Source organism: Capsicum annuum, chromosome 5 (genome assembly GCF_002878395.1).
Source record: "Capsicum annuum cultivar UCD-10X-F1 chromosome 5, UCD10Xv1.1, whole genome shotgun sequence".
In the NCBI taxonomy this organism is placed as follows: Eukaryota; Viridiplantae; Streptophyta; class Magnoliopsida; order Solanales; family Solanaceae; genus Capsicum; species Capsicum annuum.
In genome coordinates, this window is record NC_061115.1 from 220,910,489 (window position 1) to 220,937,381 (window position 26,893).

Below are 26,893 nucleotides of genomic sequence, written 5' to 3' on the forward strand. Positions count from 1 at the left end.
CTTTTCACATATAGTTAAGATCATATAATTAAAGAATATTTTAATCTATTTGACATAGCATTAATTTAAAATTACAAAACTTAAATTTTTATTTTATTTTTTTATACTCCGTATCAAGTCAAACAAGTATTTTTTTGAATGGAGTATGTTTTTTTTTACTTTTCCAAGTCACATTCAAAATCTTTGAAATCTAAGGGCTATTTTGGGTATTTCACATTTAACCAAAACCTTTGAAATCTAAATCACGTGAGGAGAGCGTGCGATCAAACACATTACATGACTCCACGTTCTTTCTGTGTGGGTGTAGGTCCCACAAACCACGTTACGGCGTCGGTGTTGGGCCCCACTTTTGAACGATCATCCACGTGGCAATGCCAAGTGGAGCCCACACGGTTGGAGGATCATTGCCAGCTTGGCAATTACTTTATTTTACTCTCTCTGACTCATTTTACGTGATACACTTTTCTTTTAATCTATCCCGACAAAATACATATCACTAATATTTTAATAAAATAATTTACAATTACATAAATATTTAAAATTATAAATTTGAATTATTCTTTTTATTTTATAAATATCGTGTCAAATTAAATGACGGGCGGAGGAAGTAGTACTTTCTTTAGAACAATGTCACATGATTGTGTACCTTGGGATCTACAACTGATACTGTTTATTTATAATTTAAGAAATAATAAGTACATTGTACTAGTAGCTTAATGCAAACGAAAGTTTCTATTTTAAAAATATTACTGTATAATTTTATTAAAAGATATTTTTCAGGAGAATAAAATCAGTCTAATCATAATTGAGAAATGTTGTATAGCATGAAATTTTGAATCAACAGGTTAATGATAACCTATGTGAATTCAATATTTCAAATTTATTGATTTATATAATAATAAAAAAAATTGAACCTTATAATATCTCATGTTTGAACCTTTAAAATAAATAATCTTTACTTTAAGTAGTTAATAATTTACTTGCATTTTAATCGTTCTATTTAACGTACACCTGAATTTATAGGTTATTTGCCTTTTATTGGTTCGGGCATGCGATGAGGAGGGGCTCTGATGCTCCAGCGCGGAGGTGTGAGACACTGGCTATAGATGATTTTAGGTGGGGTAGAGGTAAGCCGAAGAAATATTGAAGGGAGGTGATTAGGCATCAATGGAGCAGTTACAGCTTACGGAGGATATGACCCTTGATAGGAAGTTATAGAGGACGCGAATTAGGGTAAAGGGTTAGGGGGTGAGAGTGTGTCGATAAAAATAGGGGAGGATTCTTTATTTGTGTCGAAAGTTTCTTGTTCGTGGTGTTGAGTGCTATTTATGATTTCGGATAGATAGTTTTAGTATTATCTTGTGGCTAGCGATGTTAGTTTATTTTGCATATTGTACGAGTTTATATACATCTATGTTTTGTGATTTGCTATACTATTATCGGTCCTAGCCGGGGGTCTATCGGAAACAGCTTCTCTACTTCTTCGGAGATAGTGGTATGGTCTGCGTATACTCTACCTTCCCCCAGACCCCACCATGTGGGAATACACTGATATGTTATTGTTGTATTGATACATGAACACCATACTAATCGATGAATTTATCAACATTACTCATTACAAAGAGTAATTATCTCATCGATTGTATAGTTTTTTTATTCGATATGAATCTAAATTAATAATGACAGTGAATCAAATACGATTAAATTGAACCAATCCCCCACCCCTACCCCCACGCCCACCCAATGAATGTACTATTGAGATGTATGGTAAGATTAACTATTGCTTTAGAGCATCAGTTTGAAGACTGTCCTTTATTGGGGCCATACTTTCATGTGGATATCATTATATTTCTTATATTTTCTCTTTTTCATTTTCTTAAAGATTCAATTTTTTTACTCATTTTCTTAAATATTTAATCAATCCTTCTATTAATGATATTTTGTTTTACCTTATTAGTAAGCTATTCAACTTATCGAGGACAAGAACATAATTAATGAATTATGAAAGACGTGAGTTAGGATAAACAGTAAGTTAAATATTTAAGCATTGCATCAATTATTCTTTTGTACTATCTAGCGATCGATAGGTACTATACGTGATAGAATTATCCTTATAATTTCTTGTCTTTTGAATTTGTAATTCGATTATTGTAGTATGTTGTTGAGATTGTGGTTCACCATAATTTTTCAAGTGTCTACAGAATTTGTCAAATCGAAAATTGAGACAGACGTAAGTTCGTACACTCTACCCTTTCCAAACTTCACTGGGTGGAATTATTCACTTGTTAAAATATATTCAGTAGTAAATAGAAATTTTCTAACACAATGAAAAAATAAACCTTCCGCTTCAATTTATTTGTCTTATTTTCTTTTAATAAGTTTCAAAAAGAATGTTTCTTGTTTTTTTTTCTTGACCAATTTGTTAATTTCATCTTTTCACAAGACATGTTTAAGATCACAAATAAAAAAAAATAAAAAATTGATACATTTTGTATATCTTTAACTTAAAACTATAAATTCAAAAAAAAATTCTAGATAAAATCAGACAAACATATTAAAACGGATGGAGTATATGAAACTCTTCCATAATTTTTTCATTCATTCATTTTTTTTTTTTTTGTTTGGTAGCAAGTAATTTCACATAGGAAAAGAATAACTCACAAAAAATTGACCAATAGTGGATGATTGAAGAAAAAAAGGAATTATATTCCATGTTGATATCAATTTAATGAACACTTTTAAAATGTAAATGTTTTAAGATAAATAATTTTTGCAAGAAAAGGAAGTTCAAAATGAGAAATTTAATGCTTGATTTACTCAAAAAAAAATAAAAATAAAATTGACTATATGATTTTGTTAGTCGAAAAAAGAAAAATAAGTGCACCGACGCACCAAAAGAGGCGTGACAGCATTCATAAATTGCACATGCAACATTCAAGGGGACTCCTTCCTTTGTCATCTACTCAAAATTATAATCGCAGTGTTCCTTTCATCGTCCATCAATAACGGATAATAAGTATTTTTATCTCTCAAGACTAGAACACATACCACCTAGTACATATTTTTCGTCTTTGCTGAATTTTAAATCTGAGACCTACTTTATTGACCTTATGACCATTTTACTGAAAAAAATATCAAGAGTATATTTTTACTTAAAATTTTTAATATTGATAAGTAATGAAAACATATTATCTTAGCAATATATATGACGGTATAAGGTCGAGAGTATTGTAATGGTTCAAGGGTGACAGAGGTGGGATGATCAAAGACGGAGGGTTGGGAGCTCAATGGTCCGAGTCGACTTTCATGCACTTCGATCGGATTCATAAAATATATGCTACTCCCTCTTATTTTCCACCAATAAAAGATATCAGTAATTCTATCCGTCAAGACTAGAACAAATAAGACTTAGTATTTTTCGTCTTTATTAAACTTTAAACTTGAGATATATTAGATTATCAATCCACTTCATTGACCTTATGATATTTTACTCAAGAAAATATTAATACAAATACAATGATAAATGAGTATATTTTTTACTTAAATTTTTAATATTGATAAGTAATGAAAGCACATTATCTTAACAATATTTATGACGGTATAGGGTGGAGAGTAATGGTTCGAGGGTGACGAAGTTGGGATGATCAAAGACTGAGGGTTTGGAGCTCAATGGTTCGAGTCGACTTTCACACCGAACTTCGATTAAATTCATAATAGATATGCTAGCTCAAAAGACAAATAAGACCTAGTATTTTCGTCTTGACTGGACTTTTAACCTGAGACATCAGGTTATCAACCCAATTCATCGACCTTATGACCATTTTACTCAAGAAAATATCAATACAAATACGACGATAAATGAGTATATTTTTACTTAAAACTTTTAATATTAATAAGTAATGAAAACATATTATCTTTAACAATGTTTATGACGGTATAAGGTGGAGAGTATCGTAATGGTTCGAGGGTGACAGAGGTGGGATTAGGGTTGGGCATATTTTGGTTTAAACCGAAAAAAATGAAAAATCGAATCGAAATTTAATTTAAGCTTTTTTTTTGGTTTTTCGGATTGGTTTCGGTTTCAAATTTTAGAAATTTGGTTAAACGGTTTGATTTTTGGATTTATATAAAAAGAATTCGGATAAACCAAAAAATCAAAATTATATAAATAATATATTATAATATATATATATATATATATATATATATATATATATATATAATTTAATATATATGTAAATATTCTAAAAATATACTATAATCTGATATAACATATAAATATATAAATTATAATCATTTAGTAACCCTAAATCCTAATATACTGCTTTGCTTTAAACGCTAACATTAACGTGAAGGCTGCAACAACGCTCAACCATCTTCAGTTCGTCAATTCATTTGAAATTTCAAAATTGTCAACGACAGTCGTTTGCTCAGTTCGTCACTACCGTCGGCAGTCGCTGCCGAGTGCGGCCACTGCCGTCACGCCAATTGCGATGACTCAGCGAGGTCGATATTTATGATATTTCATGCATGTTGAATTAATTATATTTGGGACTGAAAAATAGGTTTGAAAAAAAGATTATTTTTTTTAGAAAAATCACCAATTTTAAATGCTCACTATTTTAATCTTTAAAACCGAAATAAAAATCCGAAATAACCGAACCAAATTTTTATTTTTGTCAATCCGAAAATCGAAAATCGAAATCGAATGTCCACCCCTAGGTGGGATGATCAAAGACGGTGGATTGGGAGCTCAATGGTGGGGCGGGCGGGCGATGAGGATCGAGAGCGTTGAGGGAGTGAAGAGAAGACAATTAATAAACTTGAAAATTACTCATGAAATATCTAAAAATGGGACAAGGTATTAATTAGTTAAATTATGTTTTAGTCATGTTGGTAAACGTATTCTTCAGGTTATTTTCTATATGTCTTTTGAATTTGTCAAAAATTTATATGCTAGATTATCAATATTAACATGAACAAGTGTATAAAATCACTAACTAAAGTTTAGCCTTAATATATTGACAATCTCTATGATTTTTAGACAATTCAATTTATAAAATTTGTTTCAAACACGTGATAGCTTACTTTTAGTAAACACTTTTAGTTCAACTTTTTATTAAGAAAATATCGCATGTACATATTTTCAAGCGTTTATTACATAAATGAGTTAACCGTTTGTAATATATTATTTATTTAAGAGATAATAATGATGAAAAACACACATGAAATATCACCATCGTTCAAGTGGAAAAAGCGAATAGCTCATGATAGTTCAGATAAAAAACTAAAATACTTGATAGTTTTAACATGAAACTCAAAAACTAAAATTCTTTACATATGCTTTGACCTTTCACTCTAATTTAAAAAATAAAAATAAAAAATCGAATGTATATGTTTTCAAGCGATAATTACATAAATGAGTTAACCGCTTAAATATATCACTTATTTTTAAGAGTTGATGATGAAAAACACATATGAAATATATCGCCATCGTTCAGATAGAAAAGGTGAATAATTCATGATAGATCAAATAGAAAACTCGAACACTTAATAATTTAAATTGAGACTAATACAAAAATCAAAATATATAATAATTTGAAACAAGTACAAGAATCTCCGGAGCCATTCAGTCTAAATAATTTTATAAAAGATATACATGGACAAAATATTCTCTGTCATGTCTAAATGTACTATAGAGTGAATACAAAAAAACTCAACCAATAAACCAAAAAAGATTTGTGTACCCATCAAATTAAAGAAGCTCCATAATATTAGATGATTATACGTAAGCAATCCAAAATTAGTATGTAAAATTTTTGTCGGCTATTTATTTTTTAATTATAGAGTTGTTTACTAAAAGACCTTTTCTTTTTCCTTCTAGTTTCTATCATAGTTAATGAATTTTTTAACTTACGTCTAAAAACTTCTTTTAGCAAATTGAGAATTTTAATTATATTCGACTCAAATGTAACATCGCTTGAGAGGTAATTTCTCAAAAACTATAATTATACAACAATAATAATATCATATTCAGTGTGATTCTATATATTAGGTTTAAAAAAGAATAGAATGTGCCTAAACATTTTACCAAAAAAAAAAAAAAAGAATATGCCTAAACAATAATTAAAATAAACTCTATATTCAGATACATGACATGCATATATTGACTACGATAAAGTATAGACCATCGATTCAAGAAAACATGCAAACAAGTTTAAAAAACACACTACTAAAAAATGATCTAATAAAAAAACTAAAAAAAAAAAATACGACTTCTAGAAATATTCATACGATTTATATAAACCTCATAGATTATAGTTTAAAGACCTTTTTTCAGCAAACTGAAAATCTTATGCGAAAATGTTATGCAATGATCTAAAATTTTATAGTTACTACAATACATACTCGATAATTTAATATTCTATTGATAAAATTAAAGCAAACATTAGACCTAAATCTAACCCAGTCCAAAAATATTCCATCACAAACGAGAAAATATTTTTTTAAAAGATAATGAAAAAGAATATATTATTTATATAAATCAAGCCAAATAATGGTATAGTAATTTATGTAAACCGGGAATGAATGTGGCGTGTCGGTGCCGACACTAGTTCTTGCCGACAAGTTTAACCGGTAATAGCCGGTCCCTAACACACTTAACCCCTTTTTTTTTCCTACGAGTTTTTGAAGTAATCAATAAAATTATTGTCACATGATCAGGAGATTACGAATTGCAGAAATGTAATATAGCAAAAATTGTTTTCGCCATGAAGATAATACCTCGTAGAAATGTAAAGTGAAACTATATACGATAGCCTTTTATAAAATTTCATACGTGGCAAAAAATTTAGTGTATCGAATTATTTTTCTTTTTTTATAGTTTTCCGATGCGTTATCCTCCCTCTGTCGGTTACCGTCAAATGTTGACTTTCTTATCACAATACTCCGTGGCCCTACGGTTTTCCCTTTGTTATTTTCATTCTTCATTATACTAACCTTACGTAGTTCACATTTCACTTTTCCACAATCTAATAAGTTTGTATTTTTTTATTAATATTTTAAAATATTATATCTTTTAATCATATTAATAATGTAACTTATAAGAGTAATATTTAGATTCTAAATTTCAAATAAAATATTGAAGGAAAGCCTGAAGTTAATGTCATGTGATTAAGAGGTCACGGATTCAAACTTTAAGAATAACCTAGCCCCTTGCAGAAATATGAAGTGAGGTATTCGTGTGACTGAGCTTTTTCTAGGACCTGTGCATCGAACTATCTTTTTTAAAATTTTAAATATTAAATTAGACTCATTCAATTTAGCTTCGAAAATTGATAAAATTGTATGGCAAAAGAAAAGGTGACAAGTAAAGTAATTGGAGGGAGTTATGTACTCTCTTAGTTCACTTTTACGTTTACGTAGAGTCCAATTGCAAGGATTCTGATCAATTTTTTTAAGTAGTGTTTGTTCATTACCTTAGTATGAAAAAGGATGGCAACTTAAAGATTTGTCTATAGGTTCTTGAACCAGTATTTACACATAAATACGTTGACCCTATACTAGGCAAACTGAAAAATAGGGGCTAGAATCTTTTAACTTTATTTGTAAAATTTGTTGAATTTTGACACACAGATTAAGAAAAAAATATTAAAGACATAAATTTAACACAACTTTTCATTTTTATCCAAAAAAAAAGAAAAAACTAACCTTGTAATACCTTTTTAAAAGTTAATTGATTATCAAATCATAAGGATAAATTTGGAAAAAAATTCAATGATTCACTTATTTTGAAACACCAATAAATACCCCAACAATTCATTTATTCCGAAACGGAGGGAGTACTAAATTTAGTGAAGGTTTAATTGAAAATATGAAGGGGAGCCTTGGAGTAACTGATAAAGTTGCTGCTTCGTGACCTCTGGTCACGGGTTCAAACCTGGGAAACAGCCTCGGACAGAAATGCAAGGTAAGGCTGTGTACGATATACCCTTGTGGTGGGGCCCTTCCCCAGACATCGCGCATAGCGATAGCTTTAGTGCACCGGACTGCCTTTTTTTTAATTGAAAATCTCTCACACAATAATTGTTAGCTCAATTCAGATCCCTTGCATTTTACACCCCAAAGTGTCTTCTTTTTCTTAACTTGCACCCTATCCTATTTATTTTTACAATTTACACCCTAACCGCTTGGGTCCCTTGCATTTTGCACCACAAGGTGTCTTCTTTTTTTTAATTTACACCCTAACCTTTGTATTTCCTTACAAAACAGTAAAATTATTTTTTTAATGATTTTTTTATGAGGGCAAAATAGGAATAACAATATACTCCCTCCGTTCCATTTTATTCGTTTTAATTTGACATTGCACATTGATTAAGAAAAACAATTAATAACATGATTATTTTACCATAGTACCTTTATTAAATAATGTTTTCATTTTAATTTGAAGATAAAACAATTAATACTAAGGGTAAAGAAGAAAAAAATTGTCTTGTATTGATTAATGAAAAATAACAAGTAAAATCAAAAATCAAGTTAGGAAATTTGGGACGAATAAAATGGAACGGATGAAGTATTATTTTTTAAAATAAATTTATTTAATTTTTAGTGTAGGAAGTTAGATGAAAAATTTGCAAACTCAAATTTTTAGAAAATTCCAAACGAATGTCATTTGAGTTAAGAGAAGATTGATATTGCAGAACTAGTGATATAGAAAGACATTGTTAAAGACAAAATTCCATCAATTCATGTGTTATATTTTTTGCTTTATCATTAACTACTGTTATTCTATTCATTTTCCCTCAATATTTTGGTCCTTTCTCTACGTTATTTTTTTTTTCTGACAAGTAGTATAGGTGATTATAATTGCATTAATATAGATATGGCTCCAGAAATTTCACTACACCGTACTTTCACCATTCAGAAGCAACGCCACTACGAAATTTTAGCAGTTGCAAATTAAAGTGAGAATACTTATCAAATGAGAATAGTTAGATGATAAATGTGAATGCAAGAACATATCTTGAAAGTTCGTTACACTAAAAATTAAATAAATTTATTTTAAAAAATAATACTTCCTCCGTTCCATTTTACTCGTTCCAAATTTCCTAATTCGATTTTTTATTTTACTTGTTATTTTTCATTAATTAATCAAGACAAGACAATTTTTTTTTCCTTTTTTACCCTTAGTATTAATTGTTTTATCTCTAAATTAAAATGTAAACATTATTTAATAAAGGTACTATGGTAAAATGGTCATGTTATTAATTGTTTTTCTTAATCAATGTGTAATGTCAAATTGGAACGAGTAAAATAAAACGGAGGGAGTATATTGTTATTCCTATTTTGCCCTCATTAAAAAATAATTTTACTATTTTATAAGGAAATAAAGAGGTTAGGGTGTAAATTGTCAAAAAAAAAATAGGATAAGATGTAAGCTAAAAAAAGGAAGACACTTTGGGGTGTAAAATGTAAGGGACCCAAGAGGTTAGGGTGTAAATTATAAAAATAAATAGGATAGGGTGCAAGTTAAAAAAAATGAAAACACTTTAGGGTGTAAAATGCAAGGAACCCACTCAATTCATACCAACTCTTTTCTTGTTTTCTTCTTGATTTCGTCGAAGTATAAAATAATTTGAACCGCATTCGAGGATGTGGTGAAATAATTAATTAATGAAGTGAATTTAAAAGCGTGTAATTTTAGATTCAAATTTAGCGAAGAAAAATATTGTACTTAACTAGAGATGAAGATATTCAGAATAAGGTGGAAGTGACCTTCATAATAGACGAGAGATGAGGGAGATAGACTCAGATGGTTCGAATATGTAAAAAAGAGATGCAAATACCACTGTAAGGTGCTGCGAGAGGTTAGTATGGTAGGTCTGAAGAGAGGTAAAAAATGGTAGATCGAAAAAGTATAGAAATGAGGTGAGTAAACATGAACACATGCAATCTACCGAGGACATAACTCTAAATAAGAGAATATACAGACGGAGAATTAGAATGAAAGTGAATAGATAATCGAGCACTGTTAGATCTTCTTTGTCAGTAATAATAAAAGTACTACTACTACCTTTTTGTTTGTCGTACTATATGTTGTTGATACTATTATTATTTTTTACTATATAATTTCTTCACTATTATATTTCCTTTTCAAAGTGATTTGACTATGCTTTACCTAAGCCGAGAGTCTATTAAGAAAAGTGATTTGACTATGCTTTACCTAAGCCGAGAGTCTATTAAGAACAGTCTCTCCACCTTCGTAGGTGTAATTTCGCGGATATGTTGGTTGATTTCTCTTGCAATTAAAGTTACAGCCAAGGGTGGGGCATTTGCTGATTCATATATATTGAGTTGATTTCTTGGCTATCATATCAAATGGCCAAGAGCAACATTAGTGTTCAATGCAAACTATTCGACTTAATGCACTTTGAGATAACCAACATGTATATATGTATCAGTACTAGAGACTCGATCTAACATTTAAAATTCACTGATTCTGCTCTTCATATTGTGCTGATTTTTTTCGCATGTAGACAGAGTCCGAGCTAGATGCAGTGGATTCTGTTGAACCCGCTGCATCTACTCTAGATCCCGCCCTGGGCATAAACCCCAAGAAAACCCAGACAACACTTCATTTTTTCTCTACCTGGCACTTTATATAGTGTTCAATGTGCAATTAACTGAATTTGCAACCCCGAAGGTAAAGACGAGAGGACTGAGGAGACATCTGATTGTCAAATCTGTATATATATTAGACGAAAGACGAACCTGAAAGCAGTTGTCTGCATACCGTCTCTCAGATGCAAAATCAATACAGTTGTAAGAAGACATATGATCTAAGGTAAACAACAATAGAAGTTCAAAATCCAATTTAGTAGTAGGCTACAACGATACACATAAGGTCTTCTACCTTTGGTGGACTGGAAGTTGCAGCTGCTTCTACTAATATTTAATCTCAACGTCAAAAGTTCTACACATTTCACAGAAGAACGAAAAGAGGAAATTATCAATGTAATGGTTTTAATAATGACTTGAGGACTATAATTGGTCTAATATATAGGTAAAGTACCACTCAAGAGTGTCAAAACTCATGTTTGCTTGGTCTTGCTAATCGAAAGGTCTAAATGTAGATAAGTGACACAAGCCATGAAGAAAAGGAAGAAGACAGAAGTCAACATCAATGGTTCCGCAAGCATGTAAATGGGGCTGAATTTGTAATAGACCTGCAACAAAGAGTTCCGTTAGGGATCTGACTTGGTCCATGATTAACCGCTAAGTGTGATCAATAGAACAAAAAGGATGCACTAAACCATTAAAGCAAAATAAAAGCTGAATCCGGATCTTAAAACACTTGTAGTCAGACATTGACTGCTTAATTCGGTTGATTCTTAGAATGGTAACAATAACCATTCTTCCCTCCTTTTTGGGGGGTGACAATGAAGAGTTCCTTTCAGGAATATCGCTAGCTTTACAGGGCTTTAGTAGCATTTGTGAATGCACGCTACCTTGCTATGAGTTATTGGTGATTGACAATTCTTTTGACTACGTACCTTCCTGTTACATGTATACTTTCTATATTTGCTTAATGGCATATCCTATTTTCAGGAAAAACACACTAAATTTAAGGAACCAATATTTCTTTTGATGCATGCAGCCTTCTATATTCTTTAGAGAAGGAATACATGCAGTTTTCTAATTTATTACTTGAATAACATGTACCAAACTCCTCTACCTTCCAAGATAGGTGGGTAAGGTCCACGTACAGACTACCCTCACAGTCGCAGATCTCATTCTTGCACTGTGTATGTTGTTGTTGTTGTTGTAATATGCACCAAACTCTCCATATAATTTACAAATTACAAGACAGACAATACTTCCCACGGGCAAAAGGTTTCTCACACAGAAGTTGCATTCCAAATTACCATGTTCTTGCAGGCTTTGTATGCAAAAATTGGGGAAGACAACAATCGTTATCTTGTTTCATTTTTTTATGAAAAGAATTGCTCTTATTTTTTATAGCCTGCAAACTCATGGGGGGTTGCTTTTCGCTGATGTTACGAAATATTCATTTCTCTTCTAGGATCTCCAAAAAGGAGAAGAAAAACTCAGATTATAGCTTTACTGTCTAAACTGTTAAATGAAGTATTACTCCCCTGTCTCAAAATCTTCACCCCACTTTACATTCTCTTAGATTGATCCCACAACGCAACACACTTTCCTCTTCAATGCATTTTTTAACGTAATAGTCAAAGGTAACATAGTACCTACATGTGTCCTCATAAAACCTCAAAGGTAAGAAACTTAAAACTTTTTGATAAGAACATAAAATATTAAATATTAGATCCTTAAACATGTATCGGGAAGAGTGTTGGCCGGTTAAAAACTCGCATGTCAAGAAGATGAGAGTTGCAGAAATGAGGATGTTGAAATGGATGTGTGCGCATACTAGGAGTCATAGGATCAGGAACGGACCCACCACAAGCAGTCCACTCCATTCTTCAGCCCTTGGAGTCATTCAAAATGCTTATAAAAATCAGCTAGTCTAGGTATTTCCCAGTCATTTAAAAAACACCTAAAAATCAAATCCCAACCTTGAGGTGACCCCATTTCAGCTACTGTTTTGTTTTGATACTGGGCCAGGGCAAACATGTCAGGGAATAGCTCCTCCAAACTTATATAGCCCAACCACTCATCCTTCCGAAAAATTGCTTTGTTACCATTATAAAGTCTGATAACAGAATGACTCCTTGAAAAAGGCCACCATGCTCTGATAGATCTCCAAACGTTGTACCATAAAGGTTTTTGACTTCCTTGGTATCCCAACAATCTAGCTCCCCATACTTCAATTTGATCACAGCTCGCCTCAGGGGTCGTTTGGTTGGGAATAAGTTATCCCGGGATTAATTATCCCGGAATTAGTTATCCCACTATATATGGGGGATAACTTACCCCATCACTAACGCATAAATGGTGGGATAAGTAATCCCTTGACTAACTTATCCCATCAACCAAACATGAGATAAAATAATCCTACAGCTAATCCCGGGACTATTATAACTTATACCTCACACCAAACAACCCCTTAGAGAATGAGGTTCTTAAGAATACCTCCGCAGACACTTCAATTTTAAAGCCTTACTTCTTAGATTCATCAAATTCTTGATACTAAGTGCACCTTGTTTTTTACTAATAACCAAAACTTTCCATTTACTAAATGGAAACCTCTTTTATCCTTGTTTCATTGCCAGAAGAAAGACTACCTGAGTTTGTCCAATATGGAGCTTCTCGTCCCAATCTTGAGAGGAGAAGTGGGCTCTCTACCCACTATCTAACTTGGGATGCCACTGGGAGCTAAGTCAAGGTTAAAGGAGATTTGAGATTCAGACTTTGAATCTCACAAGTTCCCATCCTTATAAGAAAAACACGAGGTTGCAAACTTGGGAGACTACTAACTTATTTTCCTTTCTTTATCAACTAACGTTACCTCACAGAACAACCAATTTGACTGGTGATTTATTGCACGAGTCTAAGGTAGGTTAAATCTTGGACTAGCTAAGGGAGGTTCATTTTGCCATTTTTCCCGAAGGGTGTCTTCATTAACCAATTCCAGAGACCAGTCTTCTTTTGCAAAAGACGATAAGATAAGTAAATAAGAATACAAAAGTCAGCAAGATCACCTGGAAAGGAGACTTGTGATCAGGAACTACATTGGCCTTCTCCAGGACCACCACCGTCCTTCCCACAACATCAAGATAGGAGTATTTCCTCTGAAAAAACAAAATCATAGCAAGCACTTGAGTTTAACTTGTGTGTGGTCAAATATATTTAGCTAAGTTGGCAGTAATCAAGAATTACCTGACAATTAAGAAAAAATAAGCAAAGTAGGTCCCTTTTACCTCAACAACTTGCGACACTTGGACATTAACCCGTCGATGATAAAAAAAGGGCAGAACAAAAAGTAGGGAAAAATAAAATAGAGGTGAAGAAGAAAGTAAGAGGAAACTTCTTCCGTTTATATGGTGGATTTGGATAGAAAGTAAAACGGAAAGGATCACTAAAAGTATGTTTTTCTTCTCTTCACTCCACTGAGCATCTACTGTTCTTAACTTCTATCTCAGAGTTTCTATGATACTATTTGTGATAATGGTGTACTCAACAGAATCATCAAAAAACATTATATGCCAAAGTTGATTAGCAGAGATTTCTATGGGTATGCAAAATTTTAACATTGTGAGTAAATAAAGAAGTTCTACTACATGTGAAAGAAGATCTGTTATGTTATGTGAGAGTTACCTCTGTTCGTTGTTCCACAGGAAAAGGAACCACAACGGATGGGTTCTTTGATCCTTCTGGCAGCACAACCTGAAATTTGAGACTTTTGCACCATTACTTGGATGTCGCAACAAAGACTACAGGGATTTGAGGCAACAAATATCAATCAAACGTAGTTAAGAAGGATAATACAGGGAACACCCACTTTGACAGTCAACTTTTCAACAACAGTGTCTGCAAGAGGACATCCAAAACTGTAATTCAGGTAGCGTGTCCCATCAGCTGCCTCAAAAAGGAAGTCCTCTAGTGGAACCCCATATCCAATGACAAAAGTAGATTTCCAGCCTCCAAATAAAGGATATCGTGGTTCTATTAACAGCTCTGACTACAAACAAAATTCATGGAGATCATAAAATCAAACAAGTGCTTTATAGCCTTGAGAGAGAACATTAAGACAATGAAAGAATGTCTCAGCGATATATGGAGGGAATAATAGGACTAATACCTTCTTAAAATTTGTGCGCAAGCGAGAGGATGAAATGTTCCCTATGTTATCCCTGTAGTAGACAGAATGGACCCTTGGTGGTAATTCTGCAAGAAGATGCTTGAATGAGGAAACACCGCTGTGTGTGGGCTTAGACTGATATTCAACCCTGCCCAGAATCACCAAAAGGATTGAAGCAACTAATACACAAAATGAATCTGAACTTATAAATGATAATGAAGACAAACAAGCTTCTAGACTTCAGTTAGCTCATAATGATAAAGAAGGTGATTCTAACTCCAGAAATCATTTGTCTCAGAAAGCTAACAAGGACAGAATGTTGATTATTTGAGCTAGGTTTTTGTTTATGTTACTGATTTTTATTGTACTTACATCTTAGTGAATGAACAGGGAAAGCATTATTGGCAAACTGACCTTGAGAAAGCACCTTTATGCCGAGCACCAGCATGTACCAATTGATAATGCTCAGTAACCTGTATGCTTCCCCAGTGAGAGATTTCAATTTCACGCACAAGCTCCTCAACCACAGCAAACGCATTATTGTTTTCAAAATGGATGATTATAGGTGAATATGAATACGGAGATTGATCCTCATATGGTCCATATCTTAGTTCTGTGTTTGCTCGATCTGTAGGCACAACTCTTGTGAACGACTCAATCCTGCTCGATGGTGATTTTAGAAACGTTGCTTGTTCTTTAATAGGATATGGTGACAAGATTTTTGCACTGTCACGGTAATAAACTAATTGAGCCTCCGACTGGCTTATTTCTACTGGGAAAGGCTCAAGAGAATGTGTCAAATAATAAAGAACTTCTAGCGTGATAGCTTCACCTTTGCCCAATGGCTTAAGCAAATGTATTAAATAATACTTAGTGCCATTTGGTCCATCAGGCAGCTCAGATGGCTTCACATCAAGTGTCAAATAAGATTTCCTTTTCTTCTTGCCAGCAGCAGCTGCTGCTTTTACCAATGCCAGATGATCAGCTTCTGTGGGAGAGTAGGCAAGAAGGACTTCTGAAGCAGGAGATTCACCAATATTTTCAATCTGAAATTGCCAAACAATCAGACATCCAGTTTTTACCATGCTAAAGAAAAGTCTGTAAAATGAATGTTTCTTTCCAGGTTTCTGATAATAGGCCAGTAAATATGGAGACAACATTTCCAATGACTCTTCGCTTAACAAAATTTTAATATTGAAATTTCACTAAGTCTGCTTTTATATAATTGAAATTTCACCAACTTTAAAATCCAGATGACCCCAAAATCACATAAACATCTTGTGTTTGGATCCTCACCGTACGGATGAAATTTTTCAAAGGAAAGTTAAAGCCAAGCTATACATAGAAGGTGATCAGCACATTAGATTGAAATAAGTCAAAACTCCAAAAAAGGTCCAGTTAAAATAGTGAACTCAGATTAATACCTTCAACGTCAAGAAAACCTTCACAATGTGTGAATTCAAGTCAATCTGCAGTAATACAATACAACCAGTGAGTAATCGAAATCACAGTGGATACACATACTAACAAAAATGAAACTTCTAGAAGTGTAGCTACATAAATGAAGAAGTAAATGAAGAGCTTCTTCAGATTACCAATGAAAAGTTCACTAAAGACATGAGAATGAAGAGATCACAAACAAACCCCTTTTTCTACAAAATCTTCTCTCTTTTTTTATCTTGTCGAAGGGGCAGTAATAAGAGAGAAGTCTCTTGGTGAGAAGTGAAGCCTGCACCATTTGGATGCAGAGTTTAATTGCAAGCATTGAGCTGCAAGCCTGCAACTCAATGCACGCAAACTTTTAGAAGTAGAAAAAAGGTAATAATTTTGTATTCAAATAACAATCTAGAATATAAACCCTTCCCATTTTTCATCTTTTGGACGTTTGATATGGAGGAATATGGTTTCCATAGAAAAAAGAATTGGATCAGTTTCCAGAGCTTGGTGGAATAAAAGTAGTCAATTACAAATTAGAATGTACATAATGAGCCAGTGACCTCCCCGAGGTAGTGCTAAGGTCTGCGTACACTTTACCCTCCCGAGACCTCACTTGTGGGATTTTACGAGGTATGTTGTTGTATAATGAGGCAGTGCTCTATTGATTATTTTGAGTATCGAATTGGCAAAATGATAATTCTCAGGAAAAATTACTACCAAGTATTATTTTTCCATTCGGAATTTACAATTTGTAGGTAACCACTTTGCCATAACCTCCTCTACCATCACAAGGCATGCATACACACTAGACACCACCCTCCCTAAAACCCTCGTGGGATTACAGAGGGTTTGTTGTTGTAGGTAACCAAAACAACATTTTTCTTCAACAAACATATTTTCAGGAAAAGAGCATCTTTTTTTTTCTTTTTGATAGAAGAGGGAAAAAAGTATCTTCCATCATAGTAAACACAAATTTGATTAGAAAACACAGATGCTTAAATCTAAAATTATAACCAGATGTTCTCAGCAAATACACATAACAAAACAATACATAAGAATATCAATCCTTAATCAATGATGTGAGAGAACACTGGTGTCGGAAAAAATCAATCCTTAATCAATGAATCAGATGAGGATGGCTAATTGGTCTGACATATAGGCAGTATATATACACAACTATCTTCACAGAGTCAGAAACACTCAAAGGCATCTGATATCTTTCTCTTTCTCTTTTTCTTAAAGAACAGAGTAGCGTGAAATGAAGGTCTCTCTTACTTTTCGCTCTAATACCACTTGCTAGGCTTAAGCACTTATCATCGCCCATCGTACCAAAAGCTATAACCTTTATGATTTTTATTTTCCTTAAGAAAATTTTATGCTTGATTTGACGTGGTTGAATTGTTTTCTGTTGACATTTCCATATTTATGCAAAGATTCTCTTATATTATAGAGTTAATGGTCAAAACACACCTAAAGTATCCCAATTTTTTGAGTTTCATACCTGAACTATCAGGTGTGCGAGTTTCCCGCTAAACTATCACAAACTATTTATCAAAATCTACCTCAACCATCAGTTGTTCCCTTTTGCTGCCTAAAATATCAAAACACACCTCAACTATGAGTTGTTCCCTGTTCCCTTTTCCTACCTGAAATATCACCATCGTTTTGTAGTAAAGGGGACAATTGATAGTTGAGGTGTGTTTGATAATTCAGGTAAGAAACCCGCAAACATCATAGTTCAGGTATGAAACTCGAACAATCAAAATACTTTAGGTATGTTTTTGATCCTTCACTCTATACTACACGGAGTAACTACAATATTCCATAGGTGAACCAAAGCTCATTTGAAGCAAACTTAATTAGTGCAGATACATGATTGCAGAACAAAAATGGAAGCCAATGTCAACATGTCTCCGTCAACAACTAAAAATGAAACACACACACACAAAAAAAAACTCTTCAAAGAGCTCAATATTCAAAATTATAACCAGAAATTCTCAGGAAAAAAAAACATAACAATACAATACATAATAAAACACATTCCTTAATCATCAATGCAATAAAAAAATAGGATTCACATTAAAAGGGAACAATTGATAGTCCATGTGCGTTCCGATAAATATAACTTACACACCTGATAGTTCACGCATGTAACTCGAAATATCAGAATACTTAAAAGGTATGTGTTTTATCCTTCTCTCTATATTACACGGAGTAACTACGATGGCCAAACTTAATTAGTTTTTTTACAGGATCGCAGAACAAAAATGGGAGCCAATGGCAATATATCTCCATCAACAACTAAAAAATGAACAAAACAAAAATAATCTCCAACATTGGAATCCTCAATTCAATGATGCGAGATAACATTGAAATCGCAAAATTAGCCCAAAAACGGAGAAATGAGTTGAAATTGAAAGCTTACTCTGCGTTCGGCGGTGACGATCTGTAAATCCGGCGACGGTGGCGGTGAAGATCCGGCGAGTAAGGAAAGTGAGGTTAATATAGAGAAAACTAGGGCTAATTGAAGGATCGCCATAGCTTGTATTTAGTAAACTGTGTCAGTCTTCTCTTTCAGCTGATTTATGTATACATTTTGTGATGTGATGAATATTCAAAGGGACTTTGGGCTTTATGGTAATTGGGCCAACATATTTTTGGACTTTGGGCTTTATGGTGATTGGGCCAATATAGTTTGGACTTTGGGCTTTATGGTGATTGGGCCAACATAGTTTGGACTTTGGGCTTTATGGTGATTGGGCTGACAAAATTTGGGACTTTGGGCTTTATGGTAATTGGGCTAACATATCTTGGATTTTGGGTTTTTATACTTTTTCAGATGAACAAGTCGTGGCAGTATCACAAGACTTAATCCGTTGATTTGCAGATTTTGTCAACTACATGGTATGTGATTTAGTTCCAAAAGATATGTCGTTTCAACAGCAAAAACGGTGAGGACGTTCTTTTAGGATGAGTCGTTCTTATTTCGGGTTTGCACAGATGGAGTGATCCAATGATGTGAACGCGAGGTTGAGATGATGAGTAACCTAGAGGCATGTCTGGTAATTGGATCAATGAACTTTTGGACTTTGAGTTTTATGGTCCTTGGACCAAGAAATTTTGGACTTTGGGCTTTATAGTACTTGAACTAATGAATTTTTGGACTTTGGGTTTATGGTCCTTGGGCTAACAAACTTTTGATCTTTGAGCTTTGAGCTTTAGGCTTTATGGTTCTTGGGCCAATGAACTTTGGCTTTGGGCTCTTTGGTCTTTGGGCCCATAACTTTTGGACTTTGGGCTATATGGTCCTTGGGCCAACAACTTTGGACTTTGGGTTTATGGTCCTTGGGCTAACAAAGTTTTGGGCTTTGAAGCTTTAGGCTTAATGGTTTTTGGGCCAATGAACTTTGGACTTTGGGCCAACATTTTTGGACTTTGGGTTCTATAGGCCTTGGGCCAACATACTTTTGGACTTTGGGTTCTATAGGCCTTGTGGCTACTTTTCAATTACAAAATTTGTCAATAATTATTTGTGAATTAAAGTTATTTTTGTAATTTAAATAACTTTAGTACACGTATATCAAAAATAGTCTCTTTGCACCATTACGATAGGTAAGGTATGTGTACATCCTACCCTTTTCAGACCTCACTTGTGGGAGTACACTGTGTATATTGTTGTTGTATATGCATTCAATTTGTGGTTAAGTTATAGGAATGTGGCTAATAATGTTTCCAAATTTTAGATTTTTGAAAGAAAACTATAGTCGACCACTTCTATTCTAATTTAAAACTATACTTTATTCAATTATACTTCCTTTAAGAATATATATTTTGACTCTTGATAACCAAATGGCATAAATAAGAAAGTGAATACAAAATTTGAAGCATCTTTTAAGGTGTTGGAATTTTTCATAAGAGTGATATCCCTTCTATAGCAACTTGCAAATGTAAAGTGTAAGGTTCAAATTCCACTAGTTAAAAGAAACTATAAAAAAGGACCCTATGAGAAATGATTGAATAATATTTCTTCAAATTAGCAACTTTATTTAAAAAAAGACATTACTTTTTAGAGTCTTTCAAGGTTGGATGACAAAGCCAATGGTCCACTCATACATATTTTCATCAAAAATGAATTGTAGAAAGAGCTTTAACTATAGTGTCCGGGTCAATTTGCACGCATTTGTTAACTATTCCGTATACACAATTTCCGATCGGCAAATGTAGTAAAATCATCTAGTAATGTTTTGTTTCTACATGAACTTGAACCATAATACCCGACTAAACATATAAAGAAACCGAAAAGGATTTGACATATAATATATATACACATTAAAACAATTTAACATATCTACACAATGTAATTTTCCGTCGAAGGAGTGTCAATTGACTTATCCTTTGACAAGGATAGCTCCACCCCTGCATGGGAGCAATTAAAACAAACAGCTCAATGCAAAAACTAAATTGCCTTTTCCCTTTTCTCTGTTTATACTTTTACAAAAGATCATGCAGTCTCACATATGCAGCTTATCTTTTACAATGGAGAATCAAATTCAAATAAAAAGTAACCCCACTTTGCCCCCACAACAGCAATGTAAAAAGGAAATTAAAGAAAGGATCTTTTTTTCATGTTTATCCTTAAGACTTTTGACAACATGAATCATCAATTCTTGAAGAGTCAATTAAGTGCTGATTCCACTTTCATTTTTCAACTGTGCCTTTTTGCAAAACTGCAAAAGCTTCTTCAATGGAGCATGGGGAACTGATGTATTTGCAGCTAGGGGAAGAAAGTAAAGTCGACCAGCAAGCAACTTGGTGCACGAAGCATCATACAGGGTAGCAAGAACGACGACACCTCAAGGGGATGTGATGTAGGCAACCTATCCTTAACACAAGCATTAGCGGTTGATACTATAGGTCACACAGAGACAACAACTTCATCGTCGCTTCAGAGAAAGTAGAGCCAAACAGAGGGAATAATCAAGAAAGTCGAAAGGAAACGAATCACATAGCAGGATTTTTTAATATATAGCTGACAGTTCTCCAAGAAAATCCCACAGTTACAAACTTATATCCATTTTACCAGAGAAATAAGCCATCTCTCCTTATGTACATCACCCCCAACAACAAAGAGTCGAAACAAAAGACAAAACGAGGACCGAAAAAGTCATCATAACAACCTAACTACTTGCCCTTACATTCCATTTCCCAAAATTATATTGCACCTTTCCCAAATTTTGCTTGGCTGAAGTTTATTCCTTTACAAGAATAGACATGAATATATGGACATTCGAAAACTTCTCAGCCTTTCAAAAACTAATAGTAATAGAAAGAGGAAAGACAGCACTAAGTAACGTACTAGGCTTATTTGAGATCACCCTCCATGGTTATGTAACTGTCATCTAGGCTTTGGTTGTGATGCAAATGACCACACTGGTCGAACAAGTCTTTGAGCTGAAGGGCTAGCGAGTAATGTAGCCTGAGATCGAGTTAACATCTCAACCATGGAAGGAGTTTGATAGGTTTGGACAAGACTTGAACCATCTGTGGAGTCACCTCGTGCTGTTGCTCTCTGCCACGAGTGTGAGCTCAGCCCTGACAAGATATATGCCCTTCCTGATGCCTCGTATACATGTCTACTTGCCATCCTTTCCTGCATCTCCTTGAGCTCAGCATCAAGTGCGACACAAAGCCGATCATGAGATTTAGCCGACTCTGACTCTGACAACAACTTTCTGGAGTTCTCTAGGATGGAAGTCGCGCCAACTAGGTCTCCTTTCTCAGCAGCAGCTCGGGCCTGTGCCATTGCCTCGGCTGCTCGGAGCCTGTTCTGCTGCCTGTCCACTTCAATTAAAACACTCTCTTGTCCAGCCTTTTCAGGTCTCTTGATCCTAAGATCTTCACTTCTGATGGAAACCTTCTCTTTCGTGAAAGGATCCACGTATACGCACTTAACCTTTAACAGTGATGTTTCCGCACATGAAGATTCAGTAGGGATATTGATTGAAACCAGAAAATCCCTCTCTTCATCAGCGTATAAATCTCCAACATCAATTGTTCCCATACGTCCATCAGACATTAAGCGGTTTGGATAGCTTCCTGCTTTTAAGGAGCTAAGACAGACGCCTGGGTGAAGACACTCAATACTCACCTGAAGCTCCTTGACAACAACACTGAGGAGGCCCCCAATACATTGAGCAAAAGCATCCTGCATGACACCTTCTGTCTCAATAAATGAAAACGTTCCTCCTGAAATATCTGATATCGAATGCATTGATGAAGCATCGTGATCAGCACCAAACCCGAAAGCATGTACTGGTATTTTGAACCCTGAACTATTTCCACCATGAATGGACACAGGTAGAAGCCGCTTGTAGTTAGGTTGCTGCTGGCTACTACCAGAATTATTACTCACTGTGTATGTGTCCTGACCATCAGACAACAGTATTATACTAGCAACGGGGTTCTTTTCCCTACGGTCTTCCATTATCTTGGCACCTTTTCTCAAGCCTTCAGCAATATTTGTCCCTCCATTTGCAACCAGGGAGTTCACAGCTTGCAGTGCTTGCTGCCTTCCTGTTTCGGACATCCTACGAAGAGGGAAGAGGCGTCGAGCTGTCGAAGAGAAGGCAATTACTGCCAGCCTATCATTGGGACCAAGATTCTGTATCACAAAACCCATAGCTCGTTTTAGTAGCGCAAGTTTGGTACCAGCCATACTTCCACTGATGTCAAGAACTGTGACAAGGTCAACAGGAGCACGAGGCGTTTGAGAAACCTGGGACAAATTTACCTGGTTTTTGCCTGGATCTTGTACCGAGACTGAACCAGGAGCGTTCACATGAACTAACACGGTGAAGTTCTCTGAAGCACTGGACCTTGAGACTGCAGGAATCTCAGGGTAAGTTTCAATCTTTACTTTTCTGTTGTCACGAGACTCGCAACCATCTATTGAACTCTCATCAGAAGCACTTTTCTCAGTAGAATTGAGCAGCTGACCCAAAGATTCATCATCATCAAACACGGCTGGCTCAGGAACCTGAAATAGTGGGGAAATATGCCGATTTGGTGTTGGACGGGCTGTTGGTAAACGACGTATTACAGTCATTAGTGCATTATTTTGGGGCCAGTCCACAGGATTAACTCTAGCCCTCCCAATAGGAGGATCTAGGCTGGGAAACTGAAGAGGAATTTCTTTCCATTCTGCCCTGCAAACTGGGCAAACTTGGTTTCCATGTTTCACGTTTGAAGCAATGCACTGGAAGTGAAACGAATGTGAACATTCAGCAGTGAATATAGCATGGCCATCCCCTCTCTTCATTGAAGCCAAACATATTGAGCATGTTTTCTGAAAGTAGAAAAGCACGAGTGAGGTTACCAAAAGAACAATGGTACCAATTTGATTGACATGCAATGCAAGAAAAAAGAATGATTCCATCTAAACAAATTTATATGCGTGGAAAAGAAGTCAATAGAACAAAATCGGGAATCTTATCGCTAAGTCAATGACCCAAAATAGAATAATGAGGAAAGATACAGAAGAATTTAGCAGAAAAAACAAAAACAAACGGCTTCCAAATAAGAAAGATAAAGTTGGGTAATAATGTCTCCAACATAACTTGTAATCAATAAAAAATGGAAGAGTGTGTCCATACAATAACCTTTGAACTCAAATAAGATAGAAACAAGAAGTCCTGACGGTGACAAACACATACAACTACATATTTTTACGAAAGCAACAAAATCAACTACTTATTTCGTTTCTTCTCTTATGTTGTCATTTTTATGATGAACCATAAGCAATCAAAGACGCACAACAAAGAAAATGTTAAAAAAAACCCACTAAGAAGAAGTGACGGGGATCCTGAGAAACACCCTCATGATAAGTTGCAGGCCAAATCTTGGAGATACTCACTTCTTACTTTGAAAAATATAAAACCAAATCTGGATAAATGCACACACACAGAAACATATCGATCAACTTCCGCTTGCCGTTTGGTTAATAAAGAATATTCAACAGAAGTTGTTGAACAAGCTGCTTTCCTTTCAAAAGTGGTGACAAGAACACTTAAAAACGCTTGAACAAGTAACGACGACAAGAGTCCTGAACAAAGCTAATATTATGGCTAATCACAGACCAAACGCTTGGAATTGGTCCACTTTTCTCTCTACTGTAAAAGTAAAAAAGGGTTTTTTTTTTAAAAAAAAAATGAAAACTGATTCTTAAGTCTGTAATTTCAAACAATTTGAATAGGCATGTGGCAACAGCAGAAGCAGAAATTGAACAATAAGCTAACCATTGCAAATTCGAACTTCAATAGAACAATGACAACTTATTACCAAGTTTAGAAATTTTCCATTACACAAAGCGATAGAAAGCACCTACAAACAGTTGAATAAAAAACTTAAAAAACAGCGATAGCATGTCCTAGAATTACGTAGTTTCTTCCAATTTCATTCTTGTCTCCTTAGTAGGCGACTCCCAAATTTAGACAATATAACAGGATTGAGCTTTTCTTTGTTACCATGTATTATTAGCTACCAAACAGAGCAGAGAACAGATATAACCAAAATCTACATGTTTAACTAGAACCAAGAAATTTCTTTGAGCATAAAAAGTATAAAGAATCCAAAATAAGATAGGGATGAAAAAAGAAACTTAGAGCAGAGCCTGAACATGTTTAACAAAGTTCATTATTGATATCTTCTTTCATTTCTTTAGCTTCCAGACAAATTAATAACTCCAAACATTTTAACATGTGAACTTTCCATTTTTACTAATTTCTGTAGGTACGAATATTCCACCCCTTTCCTTCACCTTGTAGGAACGAGTTAAGGTCAAAAACACACCTAAGTATCCAGGTTGTCCGAGTTTTCTGCCAGAATTATAACCATCTAATTATCAACACCACACCTAAACTATCAGTTGTTCCCTTTTCCTACCTGAAATATCACCACCACCACCGTTCAGGTAGGAAAAGGGTACAATTGATAGTGAGAGGTGTGTTCTGATGTATAGCCTCAGTCCCAAACAAGCTAGGTCGGCTATATGAATCCCAATTTTTTTACACACAAAAACTTTCCCCTCATCTTTTCCTCAAACATCCAAACACTAACTTCAAAATTCATACTTATTAGTAAAACAAAATTCCTTTCAACTTCACAACTTATAGAGCGTACGCAGTCCATACTACTACCTCAGAGGTGAGGTAGAGAGATTGTTTCCGATATACAGAACCCTGGCTCAAGATAAAAACAGTCTAGAAAAAGACAATAATATAAAACAGCTAAGAAAGGAAGGAAGTCAAACCTTAGAAGATCTACTCAAGCTCTTTGACAGCTTCAACACATGTGACCTTGGAGTAGCAGGAGCAACATCCCAATCAGCCATCACAGGAGAAATAAGGGCAGTACCAGAATGCCTCTCTGATTCAGAAACAGTTGAACTACTACTACCACTATCATCATTATCATCTAATGTTCTTTTAGGAACATAAGTACAAAGATTCAAACCAAGTGCCAATTTCACTTTCCCCCATTTACTCACCATTTTTCTAAAGCAAAATTCCAAACAACCCCTTATCAAAGAAACCCAAGAATCACCAACCCTTTAATGGATTTTCACCAAAACAAACAAAAACCAAAAAAAATAAAATAAACCTCCCTTTTTTCACTTTCTTGATTTTTTTTGTTTACTGATTCTACTAAGATTGACTTAAAAAGACAATCTTTTTAGCAAAATACTAACAACCCCTTAATGAAAAACTTAAAGAATCACCAACGCCTTAATGAGTGTTCACCAAAACAAGCAAAAAACAAACCAAAAAAAGAAAATAACCTCCCTTTTTTCACTTTCTTGATTTTTTTCCCCTTTACTAATTCTGCTAAGATTGACTTAAAAAGACAATCTTTTTAGCAAAATTCTAACAACCCCTTAATGAAAAACTTCAAGAATCACCAACCCCTTAATGAGTGTTCACCAAAACAAGCAAAAAACAAACCAAAAAAAGAAAAAAGAAAATAACCTCCCTTTTTTCACTTTCTTGATTTTTTCCCCTTTACTAATTCTGCTAAGATTGACTTAAAAAGACAATCTTTTTAGCAAAATTCTAACAACCCCTTAATGAAAAACTTCAAGAATCACCAACCCCTCAATGAGTATTCACCAAAACAAGCAAAAAAACAAACCAAAAAAAGAAAATCCTCCCTTTTTTCACTTTTTTGATTTTTTTCTTTACTGCTATTTTGCTAAGTTTGACTTAAAAAGACAACCTTTTTCAATATTTTTTGAAGAAATGCAGCTAAGCTGTTGAAACCCTTTTGGTTATTTGAGGTACAGAAGAGAAAGTGAGGCACAAAAACCAAGAAAAATGTTTAAATAAAAGAGGAGAGGAGAGAATAGAAGAGGGTTTAGTAAGAAGAAAGAGTTATAAAGGGTGATAAAGAAGAAGCATTTTTGCCATTTTTTGACATTGGAGATGGAAAATGAGAAGAGTAAAAGGAAGAGGGGGAGATTAATAAGGTGAAATTTTTCTGGTGAAGAAAGGAAGAGCTGACCTGTTTGTGTTGTTGGTTGGTTTTCTTGACTTTGGTTTTATGGAGATTTGTGAAAAGTACTATGCATATAAGATACCATTAACACATCAATAAAGTCTACAGTCCCCCCTAACCCACCCCACA

At 34.3% G+C, this 26,893-nt stretch overlaps 2 protein-coding genes across 3 annotated transcripts; both read right to left on the reverse strand.

Annotated features, from left to right (window-relative positions):
• Positions 1 to 10,834: 10,834 nt before the first annotated feature.
• LOC107871483 (dolichyl-diphosphooligosaccharide--protein glycosyltransferase subunit 1B) lies at positions 10,835 to 18,817 on the reverse strand. 2 transcript variants are annotated; one of them, XM_016718433.2, is made up of 9 exons: positions 18,642 to 18,816; positions 16,204 to 16,248; positions 15,194 to 15,825; positions 14,780 to 14,927; positions 14,480 to 14,659; positions 14,296 to 14,364; positions 13,680 to 13,769; positions 11,072 to 11,225; positions 10,835 to 10,972 (listed from the first exon to the last, which is right to left on the reverse strand). In XM_016718433.2, the coding sequence occupies exons 1-8, from the start codon at positions 18,753 to 18,755 to the stop codon at positions 11,091 to 11,093; spliced, it is 1,413 nt and encodes a 470-aa protein (XP_016573919.1). In that variant the 5' UTR covers positions 18,756 to 18,816; the 3' UTR covers positions 10,835 to 10,972; positions 11,072 to 11,090. The 2 variants fall into 2 exon arrangements, with proteins under 2 accessions (XP_016573919.1, XP_016573918.1); XM_016718432.2 differs by having other exon boundaries at positions 10,835 to 11,225; positions 18,642 to 18,817.
• A 2,392-nt stretch (positions 18,818 to 21,209) lies between these two features.
• Positions 21,210 to 26,826, reverse strand: LOC107871484 (E3 ubiquitin-protein ligase WAV3). Its single transcript, XM_016718434.2, has 2 exons — positions 25,524 to 26,826; positions 21,210 to 23,561 (listed from the first exon to the last, which is right to left on the reverse strand). The coding sequence occupies exons 1-2, from the start codon at positions 25,761 to 25,763 to the stop codon at positions 21,612 to 21,614; spliced, it is 2,190 nt and encodes a 729-aa protein (XP_016573920.2). The 5' UTR covers positions 25,764 to 26,826; the 3' UTR covers positions 21,210 to 21,611.
• Positions 26,827 to 26,893: the final 67 nt, after the last annotated feature.